The following is a 16,385-nucleotide window of genomic DNA, read 5'->3' as shown; positions in this document are numbered from 1 at the left end:
CTGCTCCCCCAGGCCCAGGGCAGGGATACGAACCAGCTTCCAGGCCTGTCTCCACTCAGGTACTACCCTGGCTTACATGCTGCATCGGCCCTGGGCCCCACAGTGGATAGCTACACCAAGCCCTGCCTGACCGCACTGCTCCCAGGAAGCTGCAAGAGGTAGTGGATGGGGGCCCAGAGAGCTGTGGGGGGCCTAAGGTGGGGCAGAGCTGTACCACCCTCAGTGGAGCTGGACACAGTGGCTGTACCCTGCCGTAAGCAGAGCCAGCGGGGGGGGGGGGGGGGAGGAAGGAAGGAAGGGGGCACAGTTCACTGGGCCACTGGCTGCTCTTAGAGCAGGGGCTCTGCTGGAGGCTGCACACAAGGTATCAGGCCAAAGAGGGCTGGGGTCTCCCGCCAGGCCAAGCTCCCTGCCCCAGGAAGCCAGTCTCCAGGAGGCAGAAAGGGGTGTAGGGGGTTGGGTACAAACTCTGGCTAGGGGCTTTGTGAACACTAGGCCCTGGGACATGCCTGAGCCTTCAGCCTGCCCGGGCAAGGGTCCTGTGCCTGGGGACGACAGCAGTAACATGCCCTCGGCAAAGGAAGCCACCCAGCTCCTGCTGCAGGGCCTGGGACAGCTCAGCTCGTCCTGGCAGGGATTGGCAGCCTGGCATCTCCCCAATGATTCTCTCCAGCCCGGGGCAGCCAGCCCCTCCCTCCAGCTGGGGCCACCTGCAGGATCCGAGGAGACAGGCCCCACCCAGAGCCGGCCCTTCGCCCTGCTGAGCAACACCACCCAGGGCTCCCCAGAGCACGCAGCAAGAGCCTCACGTTACCCCCTAGCAGAGCCATCAGTGAACGCAGCTGGGGGTGGGGGAAATGCACCCCACTGCAGGTCAGAGGGAGGTTGCTGGAGAGAGCAGGGCCAGGGGCCCCTCCAGCCAGTGCCCAGCGTAGCAGCAGGCTGGCCCTGGACACTGGCAAAGGAAACAGGCCAGACAGGGGTAGAGGCAACGCCTTTAACACACCAACTCTTTATTGGCTCCCAAGAAGCAACACGACATTGGAAAGCAGCAGGCAGCTTGGCCTGGGGTCCCCCGGGCGGGTCAGGGCACCTCAGTGCGGCAGATGATGGGGGACCAGCTTGTAATGGGCACCGCAGGAGGGGCAGCGCTGGGGCTCCCCCTTGTGCAGCCAGAACCAGATCACACAGCTGTTGTCTTCTTCACCTGGGTGGGGAGAAGGGGGGTTAGGTGGGCTGAGGTCACTAGGGGGAGTGCAGGGCCATTAACCAGCAGGGCAGATGGGGGCTGACAGCAGAGCCCGTCTCGGGGGATGCCAATCAGGGAGAGGGGAGATGGGCGACTCCAAGTGGCAGCTGCCCCACGCCCTCCTGGCACACTCCGCACTAGGCCTGCAGTACAGGCCCAGAGCAGGGCCGCCATGCTCGGGTGTCTGGAACAGGACCCAGGCATCCTGGCTTGTATTCCTCCCCTCAGGAGGCCAGGGAACAGTGACCCCAGCTGGCCCAGCTCCTGCAGCTCAGGGGCCAGGCGGGAAGCCAGAGCGAAGCCTTGTCTGAGCCCAGCAGCCAGCTCCCGCCAGGCCTTCCTGCCACATGGGGTGCCCTGAAGAAGGGAGTTAGCCGGTCAGCCCAGAGCCTCTGTCCCCCCTCCCCCCCGCCCACTTGCACGACGTGTCACTCACAGATGCAGCCCACGATCCTCTTGCTGGAGATGGAGGGGACCAGGTTGGGATCCTCCTTGGTCCCAGCGTAGCGCTTTGGTTGGAGGATGTTGTAGGGATCCTACAGGGAGTGCAGGAGGCAGAGTTTGCTGTTTGCACCCGCCTCTGCCCCAGATCCCGGAGCTCTGACTGGGTGGCCAGCCCTCATCCCCAACACCGCATCCTGGTTCAACCCAGAGCCTGCAGCACCAGCTGGCTCTGCTCCACGCCCAGGAGTGGCGCCGCCAGTCAGTCCCATGCCACGCAGCACCGAGCAGTGCTACCCCAGGGACACGGGTGGCACTGGAGCTCCTGCTTAGCTCAGCTTGTGTCATTCTAAAATCAGGATCTCCCCCCCCCCCCAACCAGTGGGGGTCTCCCCATGGCCTAACCGCAGCCCTGCACCCCCAAACTCCACCTAACGCTATCAGTGATTTACCCTGCCTGTCGCACAGTGAGACTGGCCGCCCGCCTGGAGGCGGGGAGCACTAGACTATCAGTGGGGAGAGGGGAGGGTGGGGATTAGGGGACCCATTTCAGGGTAGCTCTGCTCACCTGTCCCTTTTCCATGGCCTGCATGACTTTCCTCTCCAGCCCTGTTGCTTGCTCTTCATCGCTGGGGATACCTGGGCATGGGAGAGAAAGACAGCAGTAGGGCGTGAAGATCCCCTTGTCATGGGCAGGATCCCTCCCACCCCACAAGCAGTTCTCCACGCACACCTCCCAGCTGCTTGGGAGGGGCAGGAGACTATCAGGCGGGAGCAGAGGGAAACCATCCCATAGTTGGGACCCTCCATCCAGGTGTGTCACAGGCTCCCTCTCGCACTGAGGAGATCCCGAGTTATTAGGAAGAGAATTTGCTCATTAAAAATCTAGCTAGCTGGGTTGTGATGACCGGGAGAACCACAGAATGACTTGCCTGCCGGGTGCAAAGGTTGCAGCTCTCTCAAGACATCCAGACAGGCTTATGTGTAGTGCTGGGGAGGAGCTGGAGGTCATGGTACATGTAGGTACCAGTGACATAGGAGAAGGTAGAGAGGTCTACTCAAGATACTTAAGTCCCAGGCAGACTGCGAAGAGCTACAAAAGAACCTCACAGAACTAGGTGACTGGGCAACAAAACGGCAGATGAAATTCAATGCTGATAAATGCAAAGTAATGCACATTGGAAAACATAATCCTAACTATATATATAAAATGACGGGGTCTAAATTAGCTGTTACCACTTAAGAGAGGGATCTTGGGAGTCATTGTGGCTAGTTCTCTAAAAACATCCACTCAATGTGCAGCGGCAGTCAAAAAAGCAAACAATGTTGGGACTCATTAAGAAAGGGATAGATAATAAAACAGAAAATATGTTGCCTCTATATAAATCTATGGTACGCCCACATCTGGAATACTGCGTGCAGATGTGGTCACCCCATCTCAAAAAAAGATATATTGGAATTGGAAAAGGTTCAGAAAAGGGCAACAAAAATGATTGGGGTATGGAACGGCTTCTGTATGAGGAGAGATTAATAAGACTGGGACTTTTCAGCTTGGAAAAGAGATGACTAAGGGGGGATATGATAGAGGCCTAAACAGTGACAACGGGTGTGGAGAAAGTAAATAAGGAAGTGTTATTTATGCCTTCTCATAACACAAGAACTCAGGGTCACCAAATGAATAGGCAGCATATTTAACGCACACAAAAGGAAGCATTTCTTCACACAATGCACAGTCAACCTGTGGAACTCCTTGCCAGAGGATGTTGTGAAGGCCAAGACTAGATAAGTTCATGGTGGATAGGTCCATCAATGGCTATTAGCCAGGATGGACAGGGATGATGTCTCTAGCCTCTGTTTGCCAGAAGCAGAGAATGAGCGACAGGATGGATCACTTGATGATTCCCTGTTCTGTTCATTCCCTCTGGGGCACCTGGCATTGGCCACTGTTGGAAGACAGGATACTGGCTAAATGGACCTTTGGTCTGACCCAGTATGGCCGTTCTTATGGTCCTGGAGGCCAAATGTAGGCTGCTAGGTATGAGATTGAAGTCCAGGACCTCTATGGTAACATTCTCTGAAATGCTTCTGATTCCACGTGCAGGGCCAGTTGGACAGGCAGAACTGCTAGTCCTGGAGCCCATAAGAGGAGAGGCAATTCTTGAATTAGTCCTAAGCATCCCAAGAGTTGAATATAGCTGAACTGCTCGGTAATAGCAACCATAATTTACTTAAATTTAAAATCCTTGTGGGGGGGAAACACCAAAGAAACCCACTACAATAGCATTTAACTTCAAAAATGGGAACCACACAAAAAGGAAAGCTAGTTAAATGGAAATTAGAAGGAACAATCACAAAAGTGAAATGTCTGCAAGCTGCAGAGAAACTAGTTAAAAACACCATGACAGAGGCTCAAATTAAGGTAAAGACCAAATAAAAAAAAAAAAAAGACAAAACAGTATGAGGACCAAAAAAATGCCACCACAGCTAAACAGCAAAGTAAGAGAGGCAGAGGCAAAAAGGCATCCATTAAAAACTGGAAATCAAATCCCGAGGAAAACAAAGGAACAAACATGGCAAGCCACATGTAAAAGTGCAATTTGGCAAGCCAAGAAAAGAATTTGAAGAGCAACTAGCAAGAGACCAAAACAAATTTAAAAAAAAATTGCTGTAAGTGTTTGTAATTTCATCAAAAGCAGGAAGCCTGCCGAGCAATCACTGGGGCCATTGGACAATCGAGATGCTAAAAGAGCACTCAAATTCTTTGCATCGGTCTTCACAGAAGAGGATGTCAGGGAGATTCCCACACCTGAGCCATTCTTTTTAGGTGACAAATCTGAGGAACTGTCCCAGATTGAGGTGTCAGGGGAGTTTCTGGAACAAACTGATAAACTAAACAGTAATAAGTCACCAGCAGGTATTCACCCAAGAGTTCTGAAGAACATACACATGAAATTGCAGAACTACTAACTGTGGTATGTAACCTATCAGACTCAGACTTTAAGATCAGAAGGGACCATTATGATTTTCTAGTCTGACCTCCTGCACAATGCAGGCCCCACTCCTGTAACAAACCCCTAATCTATGTCTGAGCTACTGAAGTCCTCAACTTGTGGTTTAAAGACTTCAAGGTGCAGAGAATCCTCCAGCAAGTGACCCGTGCCCCACGCTGCAGAGGAAGGTGAAAAACCTCCAGGGCCTCTGCCAATCTGCTCTGGAGGAAAATTCCTTCCCAATCCCAAATATGGTGATCAGTTAAACCCTGAGCATGTGGGCAAGACTCATCAGACACACACCCAGGAAAGAATTCTCTGTAGTAACTCAGATCCCACCCCATCCCATCTAACATCCCATCACAGGCCATTTGGCATATTTACCTATAATAGTCAAAGATCAATTAATTGCCAAAATTAAGCTGTCCCATCATACCATCCCCTCCATAAACTTACCAAGCTTAGCCTTGAAGCTTAATATGTCTTTTGCCCCCACTGCTCCCCTTGGAAGGCTGTTCCAGAACTTCACTCCTCTAATGGTTAGAAACCTTCGTCTAATTTCAAGTCTAAACTTCCTGATGGCCAGTTCATATCTATTTGTTCTTGTGTCCACATTGGTACTGAGCTTAAATAATTCCTCTCCCTCCCTGGTATTTATCCCTCTGATATATTTCTAGAGAGCAGTCATATCTCCCCTCAGCCTTCTTTTGGTTAGGCTAAACAAGCCAAGCTCGAGTCTCCTTTCATAAGACAGGTTTTCCATTCCTCGGATCATCCTAGTAGCCTCTCTCTGAACCTGTTCCAGTTTGAATTCATCCTTCTTAAACATGGGAGGCCATAACTGCACACACTATTCCAGATGAGTGTGGAATAATAGAATATACAGTGCCTTGTATAATGGTACTAACACCTCCTTATCTTTACTGGAAATACCTCGCCTGATGCATCCCAAGACCGCATTAGCTTTTTTCACAGCCAGATCACATTGGCGGCTCATAGTCATCCTGTGATCAACAAATACTCTGAGGTCCTTCTCCTCCGTTACTTCCAAGTGATGCTGTCATGAAGTCCCCAGGCGATGCTCTGGAACTGCTCCCCACAAAGCCAGTCAGGACTTTGGGGAGCCTCCTCTCCCTCGGAGCAGACTGTCTTCAGAGCAAGAAGCTCACACAGCTTCACCTCCTGTGTCTGCCCTTGGAGCATTTAGCATTTGCCCCTCCGTGCACTTCCCACAGCAAGTCTGCCCAGGCGGGGTCCTGGGGAAGCCAGAGGGTCCTGCACCCCCACTTCGCAGTCAGACGTGACTCTCAGCCAGCCAGTAAAACAGAGGTTTATTAGATGACAGGAACATGGTCTAAAACAGAGCTTGTAGGTACAGAGAACCAGATCCCTCAGCCGGGTCTATTCTGGGGAGCAGTGAGGCAGACACCCCCCGTCTGCCCTCATTCTTAGTCCCCAGCCAGCTCCAAACTGAAACCCCCTCCAGCACCTTCTCCTCTGCTGAGTTCCTTTCCCAGGCCAGGTGGTCACCTGACCTCTTTGTTCTCCCACCCCTTTAGCATCTCCTTGCAGGGGGGAAGGGCCTGGCCATTAGTTGCCAGGCGACAGAGGGTCGGTCAGAAACTGAGGCACCCACACAGTATTCAGAGGAAACTGTAAGAACAGTCCCACTTTGTCATAGATACGTCCCCAGTTTATAACAATAGTTCTTGTTATTAATCCCTAAATGCATGACCTAGCACTTTTCACTATTAAATTTCATCCTATTACTATTACTCCAGTTTACAAGGTCATCCAGATCTTCCTGGACAATATCCCAGTCCCTCTCTGTATTAGCAATACCTCCCAGCTTTGTGTCATCTGCAAACTTTATTAGTACATTCCCGCTTTTTGTGCCAAGGTCAGTAATAAAAAGATTAAATAAGATTGGTCCCAAAAACAATCCCTGAGGAACTCCACTAGTACCCTCCCTCCAGCCTAACAGTTCACCTTTCAGTAAATTAGATCCACTGCATTTCCTTTGTCAATCAGCTTCTGTACCAGATGATTGGAGGATAGCTAATGTGATGCCAATTTTAAAAAGGGCTCCAGAGGCGATCCTGGCAATTACAGGCCAGTAAGCCTAACCTCAGTACCAGGCTAATGGGTTCAAACTACAGTAAAGAACAGAATGATCCATCACAGATGAACACAGTATGTTGAGGAAGAGTCAACATGGGTTTTGTAGTGGGAAATCATACCTCACCAATCTACTAGAATTCTTTGAGGGAATCAACAAGTATGTGGACAAGGGGGAATCCAGTGGATATAGTATACTTAGATTTTCAGAAAGCCTTTGACAAAAGTCCCTCTCAAAGGCTCTTAAGCAAAGTAACCTGTAATGGGATAAGAGGGAAGGTCCTCTCATGGATTGGTAACTGATTTAAAAAACAGGAAACAAAGGGTAGGAATAAATGGTCGTTTGTCACAATGGAGAGAGGTAAATAGCAGTGTCTCCTAGAGTTCTGTCCTGGGACCAGTACTGTTTAACAATCAAATGATCTGGAAAAAGTGGTAAACAACAAGGTGGCAAAATTTGCAGATTATATAAAACTACTCAAGATAGCAGTCAGCTCTGGTCTTCACTAAGAGTTCCAAAGGGATCTCACAAAATTGGGTGACTGGACAACAAAATGGCAGATGAAATTAAATGTTGATAAATGCAAAATAATGCACATTGGAAAACATAATCCCAGCTATACATACAAAATGATGGGGTCTAAATTAACTGTTACCCCTCAAGAAAGATTTTTGAGTCCCCGTGGATAGTTCTCTGAAAACATACACTCAATGTGCAGCAGTAGCAGTCAAAAAAGCAAAGTGTTAGGAACCAATAAGAAGGAAAAGATAAGACGACAAAATATAATGCCACTATATAAACCCATGGTACCCTCACTCTTTGAATATTGCATGCAGATCTGCTTGCCCCAGCTCAAGAAAGATACACTGGAATTGGAAAAGATACAGAGAATGACGACAAAAATTAGGGGTATGAAATAGCTTCCGTGTGAGGCAAGATTAAAAGGACTGTGACTGTTCAGCTTGGAGAAAAGGGGATTGAGCAGGGGGTACAATAGAGATCTATATCAAATCCTGACTGATGAGGAGAAAGTGACTTCGGAAGTGTCATTTCCCCCTTCACGTAATACAAGAACGAGGTGTCACCCAGGCTATAGCTACACTACAGAGCTTACAGCGATGCAGCTATGCCACTGTAGCTGCTAGTGCAGACACTCTAAGATGACAAGCTCCCATTGACTGAATTACTCCAGCCCCCGGGGAGCATAAGGAGCTGTGTCCCTTGGAGAAGCTCTCCTGCCAACACAGCGCTGTGCACACCCACCGGTGCTCATGTCAGTGTAACTCAGCAACATCATTTCTACCAACGTACGCTGTAGGGCAGACAACGCCCCAGTTAAATTAAGAGGCAGCAGATTTAAAACAAACAAAAGGAAGCACTTCTTCACACAGTGCAGTCAACCTGTGGAACTCCTTGCCTGGGGATGCTGTGAAGGCCAAAAGTATAACTGGATTAAAAAAAGATAAGTTCCTGGAGCACAGATCCATCAATGGCTATTAGCCAGGATGGGCAGGGATGCAACCCCATGCCCTGGGTGTCCCTAAACCTCAGAGAAAGAAACTGGGACTGGATGACAGGGGATCAAAAATTGCCCTGTTCATTCCCACTGAAGCTCCTGGCAGTGGCCGCTGTTGGCAGACAGGACCCTGGGCTAGATGGACCTTTGGGCTGACCCAGCCTGGCCAGTCTCACGTTCTTACACCAGGATCCTTGTCCGACCCCCCTTCCCCAGCCACCCCGGAAGAGCCTCAGTCATCAGCCAGTCCCAGCATTAGACACGGGGGGAGGGGGGGGAGAAAGCGGGGTAGAGACCCGCACTAACAGGGGCGTTTCCAGCCCATCCTCCTTTCCCCAGCGGCTGCTCCCCGAGTCAGCGCGGACCGGGCCGCGCCCGCGGATCTAAACCGAGCTCGGTCCCGACCCTGCGGCCGCCGCACGCGGTCCGGCTGCCCGAGCCCCGGGCGAGTTCCGGGCCCAACACCCGGCTCAGCACAGCCCGTGCGCGGGGCTCTGGGCCGGGGGCCGCCGGAGACGCAAACCCCCCGGGTAAGAGGGGGCGGGACCCGCGTCCCCACGCGGCGGAGGGGCCTGGTCCCCCCCCGCCGCCAGTGACAGACGCGACCCAGGATCCGCGCCGCAGGGTCACTCCGGGGGGGGGGTCACGGCAGCCCCCCCCCCGCGGAATCCCGCCCAGTCCGACCCCCCCCGGCCCGCAGCGGGCCCCGCCCCGCGCTCACCTCCAGCCGCCAAGGCGCGGGCGGGGCCGGGCGGGCGGAGCGGCGCGGCCGGGGGGCGGCGCAGGGCCCGCAGGGCGCCGCACGCGCGCAGTAACCTTGACGCCATGGCGCGAGCGGACTGACTGAGCCGGGAGCCCGCGGACGGCGGCTTCCTTCCGGGAGACGGCCGGAAACAGGGCGGGACTTCCGGGACATGTGAGCGGGGGCCGCGTCCCGGGGTGCCTCACGTGACCGAGCGGCGCCGCTCCCTCGCTCACGTGACCAGGAAGCGAGGCTAGGCAGGGCGGGCGGCTCCCTCCCACGTGAGGGAGGATGGGCGGGGACAGGCCCGCGGGCCCCGCCCCCCGCTGGGGTGACCCTGCCCCCGGCAGGTCCATCACGCGCTCGCACCGAGGGGGGGGCACAGTGAGGGGCAGATGCGAGGAGGGCCCAGCTTGGGGGGCGGGGATGGGCCTTTCCACTGCCTCCCCCACAGGGTGCCCACCCCCCCCCGCCGCCGCTGCCCTGGACCCCAGCCTGTCGCACCCACTTCCTGGCCCCATCTGTGTGCAGCGCCCTGCACGCGGGACTGCCCCTGGCTGCACTCCAAGGTGCTACTGCAACACAATGGTCGGGGGTTGGGGGCTCGATTCAGTCGAGCTGGGAGACCAAGTGTGATGCCAGTCAGAGGGAGACCGAGGCTCAGCCTGCAAAGAGAACCGGCCTGGGGCCAAGGGCCTCAGTCAGGCTCAAGGCATCAAAAATGGGAGGCCCAGAAACGGAGACATTCAGAATTACAGGCCACTTCTGCACAGGTGGGGCTGTATCGAAAGTGACACAGCCAAAGTCAGCTAGGCCCCACCTCCCGGAGCTCCCTCCCGGGGCCCTGTAGCACCAACAGCCATGTGAGAGGCAGTGCTTGCCAAATCTCACACTATTTAGTGTGTTTCTTCAAGCTCCTGGAGTCACCTGATCACACCCGAGTCTCTTGCTTTCATTTCTTCTAAAAAGGACATTGCCCGTGGTTGACGAAAAAAGCTTTAAACTGCAACCCTGGATGGCTCCAACACCAGAAGGAACCTGACTGATGAGATCTGAATGCAAAGCGTGGGCAGTATTGACTCAGTCTTGGCCAACACAGGACCAGTGTGGCTGTTTCCTCAGAGAGGTGGCTTTGTGCCTTAATAAAGTTCGGTTAAATGGATGTGCTCAACTCTTCTCATTCTCCTGTTCCTATTAGCACTAGTGGTTGATGGTCACATTAATTCACAGCTTTTCAGGACATCCTTTACCTTGTTAATATGCAAATGGCCTATCAACAGACCCTGCAACAAGCCCTTGGCCTGGGGAGCTGTCTCCAAGCAGTGCTGGGTTCTGCGGACTTTAGCTAATAGTCTCAGGTGGTTCTTGGTAATAGTTTCCTAGATTCCAAGGCCAGAAGGGACCATTGGGATCATCTCTGCCCTCCGGAACGTAGCACTTCCCTGACTTCATTCCTCGTTGAACCAGAGCAGATCTTTTGGCAGTTCGGGGCTTGTATAACACTTGAAATGCTCTGGCACAGGGCTTCAGCATAAATCCAACCTGCTGTAATTATTCCACCTCCCCGAGAGGCGGTACCTAGCGCCGTCTCCACTGGCAATAAGTCAGCTTCATTTTCTAGTGTGGACCAGGCTTTCATCTCCTCGTTAGCCTCAAGACAGTCTACAGTGAGAAGTTAGGTCAACCCAGCAAAGTCACTCAGGGTGTGAAAAATCCATCCCTCTGAGCAACAGAGTTAAGCCAGCCTAGCCCCCCCGTATAAACAGTGCTAGCTACCGCCTCTCCAGGAGGTAGATCATCTACGCCAACGGGCGAACCCCTCCAGCGCTGCAGTGAGTGGCTACAGTGGTGCCGTTTCTAGTGTGATGTTCTTACCTGGACTGTGGGCTGGGCTGGGCTGAACACCCAGGGCTGGGTTCGCCTCTGGGTTGCTCCCGTTTGGCTTATGTAGTCTGCAGAAGAGAAGAGTGAGGGGGGATTTGATAGCAGCCTTCAACTACATGAAGGGGGGTTCCAAAGAGGATGGATCTAGACTGTTCTCAGTGGTGGCAGATGACAGAACAAGGAGTAATGGTCTCAAGTTGCAGTCAGGGGCGGCTCTAGGCATTCTGCTGCCCCAAGCATGGCAGGCAGGCTGCCTTCGGCGGCTTGCCTGCAGAGGCTCCGCTGGTCCTGCGGGTTCGGCGCCTGCGGGAGGTCCTCCGAAGCCACGGGACCAGCGGACCCTCCGCAGGCAAGCCACCGAAGGCAGCCTGCTTGCCACCCTCGCGGCGCCAGCAGAGCGCCCCCGCGGCTTGCCGCCCCAAGCACGCGCTTGGCATGCTGGGGCCTGGGGCCGCCCCTGGTTGCAGTGGGAAAGGTCTTGGTTGGATATTAGGAAACACTATTTCACTAGGAGGGTGGTGAAGCACTCAAATGGGAGGTGGTGGAATCTCCTTCCTTAGAGGTTTTTAAGGCCCAGCTTGACAAAGCCCTGGCTGGGATAATTTAGTTGAGGATTGGTCCTGCTTTGAGCAGGGGGTTGGACTAGATGACCTCCTGAGATCTCTTCCAACCCTGATCTTCTATGATTCTATTAGTAAGCAAAAGTGATTTTATTAAGCTTAAAAAGTAGGATTTAAGTGGTTCCAAGTAATAACAAACAGAACAAAGCAAGTTACCAAGCAAAATAAAACAAAACATGCAAGTCTAAGCCCAATACATTAAGAAACCGATTACAGGTAAATCTCACCCTCAGAGATGTTCCAATAAGCTTCTTTCACAGATTGGGAGTGGCTGGGTCATTACACAGATTGAATCTATTTCCCCATGTTAAGTATCCTCACACCTTCATGTCAACTGTCTAAAATGGGCCATCTTGATTATCACTACAAAAGGTTTTTTTTCTTTTGATGATAATAGCTCATCTTAATTAATTAGCCTCTTACAGTTGGTATGGGTACTTCCACCTTTTCATGTTCTCTGTATGTATAAATATCTTCTTACTGTACATTCCATTCTATGCATCTGATGATCTTAGTCTCTAAGGTGCCACAAGTACTCCTGTTCTTTTTGCGGATACAGACTAACGCGGCTGCTACTCTGAAACCTTTCACAGACTAGACTCCTTCCTAGTCTGGGCCCAATCCTTTCCCCGGTACAGTACAGTCCTTGTTAGTTCCAGCTGTAGTAAGAAGAGGCCCGGTATGAGGCCTGAGGCCTGAACTAAAGTAACGGTCAAGACTTTGTTAACATAAAGCAAAGTTAAGCTGTGAGCCAGAGGCAGGCCTTGCTCACAGAAGCGGGCAAGGAAAGGGCTAATGCTGCAAAAAGATCCTTACCTAAAAGGTGCTGGACACCAGATACCAGAACATTCGCATACTTGTACACTCCACACAGATAACGAGGAACAGGCTGACCCATCCTAAAGACAGGAGCAAAAGGGTAATATGATGGAGAGAGTTGTTTTGTTCGAACCCACATGTACAAGGTGAGATGTGGCACCTTGCTATTTAGGGGGGTTGCACTTCAATACCTCAGGAGTGATGTGTAACTTGTATGTACCTGTGTATAAGAATGCATCCCTGGGCCGGTGTCTTTGTCTGGCCTAGGGGCAGTGGAAAGTCCTGCCACTGACTGAGCCGGTCCATTGCCAGGGAGCACATATGTACTAGCAGAACAGTAGATATCTAATCAGGGGAGCTAGAGACTGTGTTTCTCTTTGACAATAAACCTGGCCGGTGCCTTCGTACCTTACTAGAGTCTGTGGTCATTGGGGGTTCTCTCGGGGTTTGCTGTGCCAGCGATCTGCAGAGCCAGGGCAGCACACAGAGGGAACACGCACGCAGCCGACTGATATCAACAGTGAAGAGAGCAGAGCACCACACCGGTAGCGTCTGACGACAACAGCAGGCATCTGAGGTGAAAAGCAGGGGCTTTTTCCTGACTGGGACCCCGCTTGGTTCTGTTCCACCCCCTTTTATATCTTTGGCACAAGGCAGGAACCTTTTGTCTCTCTGGGTTGCCACCCCTCCTTTTCAATGGAAAAGCACCAGATTTAAGATGGATTCCAGTATCAGGTGACATGCTCACATATCCTGTGAGACCCCCTCCATTCTTCCAGGGCTGGCCCACATGCACACAGGAAGGCTTGCAGGTAAATAAACCATTTACAACCAATTGTCCTGGTTGATGGGAGCCATCAAGATTCTAAACCACCATTAATGGCCCACACTTTGCATAATTACAATAGGCCCTCAGAGTTATATTTCATATTTCTAGTTTCAGATACAAGAGTGATACATTTATACAAATAGGATGACCACACTCGGGAGATTATAAGCTTTGTAATGATACCTTACAAGAGACCTTTTGCATGAAGCATATTCCAGGTACATCATATTCACATTTATAAACATATTTTTATAAAGCGTATGGAGCGCAATGTCACACTATAATCCACATCTCAAGACCTAGACATATTCTAGCTCGGCTTGGACTGGTTTCTCTCTAACCTGGTGACACTGTTTTCCCACCCCAGCAGGGTGTGGGCCAAAGTTAACGGGAGTCTCTCCATGGGTTTCGAGGGGCTGTCCATCGGCTGGGGTGATCCAGGGGAAAAAGGAACATTTCAGAAGCCTGTTATTTCCGTCCAGCACACGGAGACCAGGAGGTGGCAGCACTGCACAGAGCCACGCTGGGACTCTCAATGGCCTGGAGCCGGGATCTGCCCTGAGCCCTGGTTCCACCTGACGGCTGGTCACTGGCCGGGGGTGTCACTCTTGCTGGCAGCCTCAGCAGACAAGACAAGGGACGGATCAGCTGCCGGGATCAAACAGCCCCGGGTCTTGGCCCAGCATCCTCACGAGGTGTTTCCTAGCCCAGCCGCACTCCGGATGCCGTTTCTGCGGCAGCATTTCCTTGCATTGCAACAAGTCTGTGCTGCCAGGTCTTCCCTGGGGTTAGTCGCTGGGCTAGTGCGAGGCAAGCTAGGGCACCAAGCTGCACCCACCCCTGAGCCTGCCCGGTAACCACCCCCCAGCAGCCAGGGGTGGGGCACTCATTGCCCACCAGGGCTCGGCAGTTGCCTTGACTCCATTGATTAGTTTCCGGGGATCACCCAGTCCCAGGGGCAGTGCTGAGCAGCAGGAGATGCTCAGTGGCTTTGCACACTGGATGGTGACTGCCCCCATGGGAGAGGTTCCAACTCCGAACCAATGGCGCACGGAGCGGTAGCAATCTGGGGTGCAAGTCCCGAGAGTGATCCATTGCCCAGCTTCTCCCCTGCCAGAGCCTGGGGCCTCTGCGCTGCAGAGCTGGGGCGATTTCGGCCCCTGGCTCCAAGGACGCAGCTCTGGAGCCGCTGCTGCTCGTCCCAGGTTTGCAGCACGATGGGATTAGCGGGGAGGGATAGCTCAGTGGCTTGCTAAACCCAGGGTTGTGAGCTCAATCCCTAGGCGGCCACTTAGGGATCTGGGGCAAAAATCAGTACTTGGTCCTGCTAGTGAAAGCAGGGGGCTGGACTTGATGACCTTTCGAGGTCCCTTCCAGTTCTAGGAGATTGGTATATATCCAATTATTAAAAAAAAAAAGATCAGTGGGGACCCAGACCAGCTGATATGAATTCCTGCAGCTGGTAGGCCAGTGCACTCGCTGTCTCCATTGGCCCCGCAGCCTCTGGGATTCCACAAACACGGACAACTCCCTCGCCGGAGAGCCCCACCACTCTGCGCAGGAGCCCCATGCCTGGTGGCCAGAAGGCCGTAGGTTATGGGACAGAGCAGAGGGATTTGTGGCCATTTGACCCACCCAATTCCCTGAAAGGGCTGGTGCTGTCCCACAATACACTGCAACATCGGCCCACAAGGCTGCGCTGGGGACACCTACCCACAATGCTTTTGCCGATCCAGCTTGATGCTGGCAGGACACACTGCAGGGGGCCGAGACAAACGTGTGCACGCTGTGTCGAGTTCTCCGGTGCGGGCAAGGAGTGAGCTGAGGCGCTGTTTGCATGGCCTGGCAACGCAGCTCCAGGGCTAGCCCCGTCAGGAAAGGGGCCCGACCCCTCCTGGGGGTGACTGTGCCCCTCACTCAGGCATCCACCAGGTGCCACCCAGCTGCCGGGCCGATGGCCAGACAGACACCTTAATTCTGGGATCCCCCAGCCCGGTGACCTCACCGGACACAGAGCTCCCTGTTCATCCCATGGGCCAGCACTGAGATCCCAGGGCCAGGACCCCCCAGGTTAATCAGGAGCCCCCGGGTGCGACACTGCTCTCAGCTCTCGGAGCCCACCCTGGGCAACGTCCTCTCCCCCTCCCATCCTGCGACCCACCATGGCCCCAGCCAGCCGGTGCTGAACATAGGGATGGCTCATTAACCCGCCTTCGCCTCCGAGTGCAGCTGCCTCTGGTGTGGAGCCTGGAGGGTCCTTCTGCCCCTGGGCTTGGAGGACTCTGCTGGGGCTGCAAGGAGGTGGGAAGGGGGATGGGAAGGTCTCTGCCTGTTCCTGGCTCTCCTGGGAATCCTCCGATGCTCTGGCTTTTGTCCCGTCTGAAAGACACCGCCTTCAGCAGCCCAGCACCCCCTAGCACCGTTCCTCCTGTCACTCCTTTGGCTTCCCTGGGCCCCTGGCACCAGCTTAGCGGGAGGGAGAGGCTTTGGGAGGCATGTTCCCGTGTGGGCCTGTCTGAGTGGGCACCTGTGTGACTGTGTGTGCACTTCTGGGGGCTCCCGGGAGCTATGTGCACAGGTAGGTGTGTATAGGAGCGTCTGTGTTCATGTGTGACGGGGTGTGTAGGTGTGTGCGGGGCGAGTGTGGAGATGCGTGGAGATGCGTGCAGGGTGTGTGTAGGTATGTGCGGGGTGTGTGTAGATGCGTGCGGCGTGTGTGCGGGATGCATGTGGGGTGCATGCGGGGTGCGTGTAGATGCATGCCAGGTGCATGTAGATGCATGCGGAGTATGTGGGGGGTGCATGTGGAGTGGTGTAGATGCTTGTGGGGTATGTGTAGGTGCGTGCAGAGTGTGCAGAATGCATGCGGGGTGCATGTCAATGCGTGCCGGGTGCATGTAAATGTGTGCAAGGTACTTGTAGGTGTGTGCAGGGTACGTGATGCATGTGGAGGCTGTGCAGGATGTGTGTGGGTTGCATGTAGATGTGTGCCAGGTGTGTGTAGATGCGTTCAGGGGGGTGTGGATGTGCGTGTAGGTGTGTGCGTGGTACATGTGGATGGGTGCCGGGTGCATGTAGATGCATGTGGAGTGCATGTAGATGCATGCCGGGTACGTGTAGATGCATGCTGGGTGTGTGTAGATGCATTCGGGGTGCATGTAGATGCGTTTGGGGGG

The 16,385-nt window shown here is 53.5% G+C and overlaps 1 protein-coding gene and 1 long non-coding RNA gene across 2 annotated transcripts; one reads left to right on the top strand and one right to left on the bottom strand.

The window, feature by feature from the left end:
• Positions 1–983: 983 nt before the first annotated feature.
• On the bottom strand, positions 984–9,209 carry LOC123362592 (cytochrome c oxidase subunit 5B, mitochondrial). The gene is made up of 4 exons (XM_045002982.1): positions 9,037–9,209; positions 2,259–2,329; positions 1,686–1,785; positions 984–1,207 (listed from the first exon to the last, which is right to left on the bottom strand). Exons 1-4 carry the CDS (start codon positions 9,140–9,142, stop codon positions 1,095–1,097), a joined length of 390 nt encoding a protein of 129 aa, XP_044858917.1. The 5' UTR covers positions 9,143–9,209; the 3' UTR covers positions 984–1,094.
• On the top strand, positions 8,551–10,219 carry LOC123362593. Its single transcript, XR_006576494.1, has 2 exons — positions 8,551–8,845; positions 10,027–10,219. It is a non-coding gene; the product is annotated as an uncharacterized LOC123362593 (long non-coding RNA).
• The last annotated feature ends 6,166 nt before the right edge of the window (positions 10,220–16,385 follow it).

Source organism: Mauremys mutica, chromosome 2, assembly GCF_020497125.1.
Source record: "Mauremys mutica isolate MM-2020 ecotype Southern chromosome 2, ASM2049712v1, whole genome shotgun sequence".
NCBI classification, from domain to species: Eukaryota; Metazoa; Chordata; order Testudines; family Geoemydidae; genus Mauremys; species Mauremys mutica.
The sequence above is the reverse complement of the archived record's forward strand: the minus strand, read 5'-3'. Positions and strand labels throughout refer to the sequence as shown.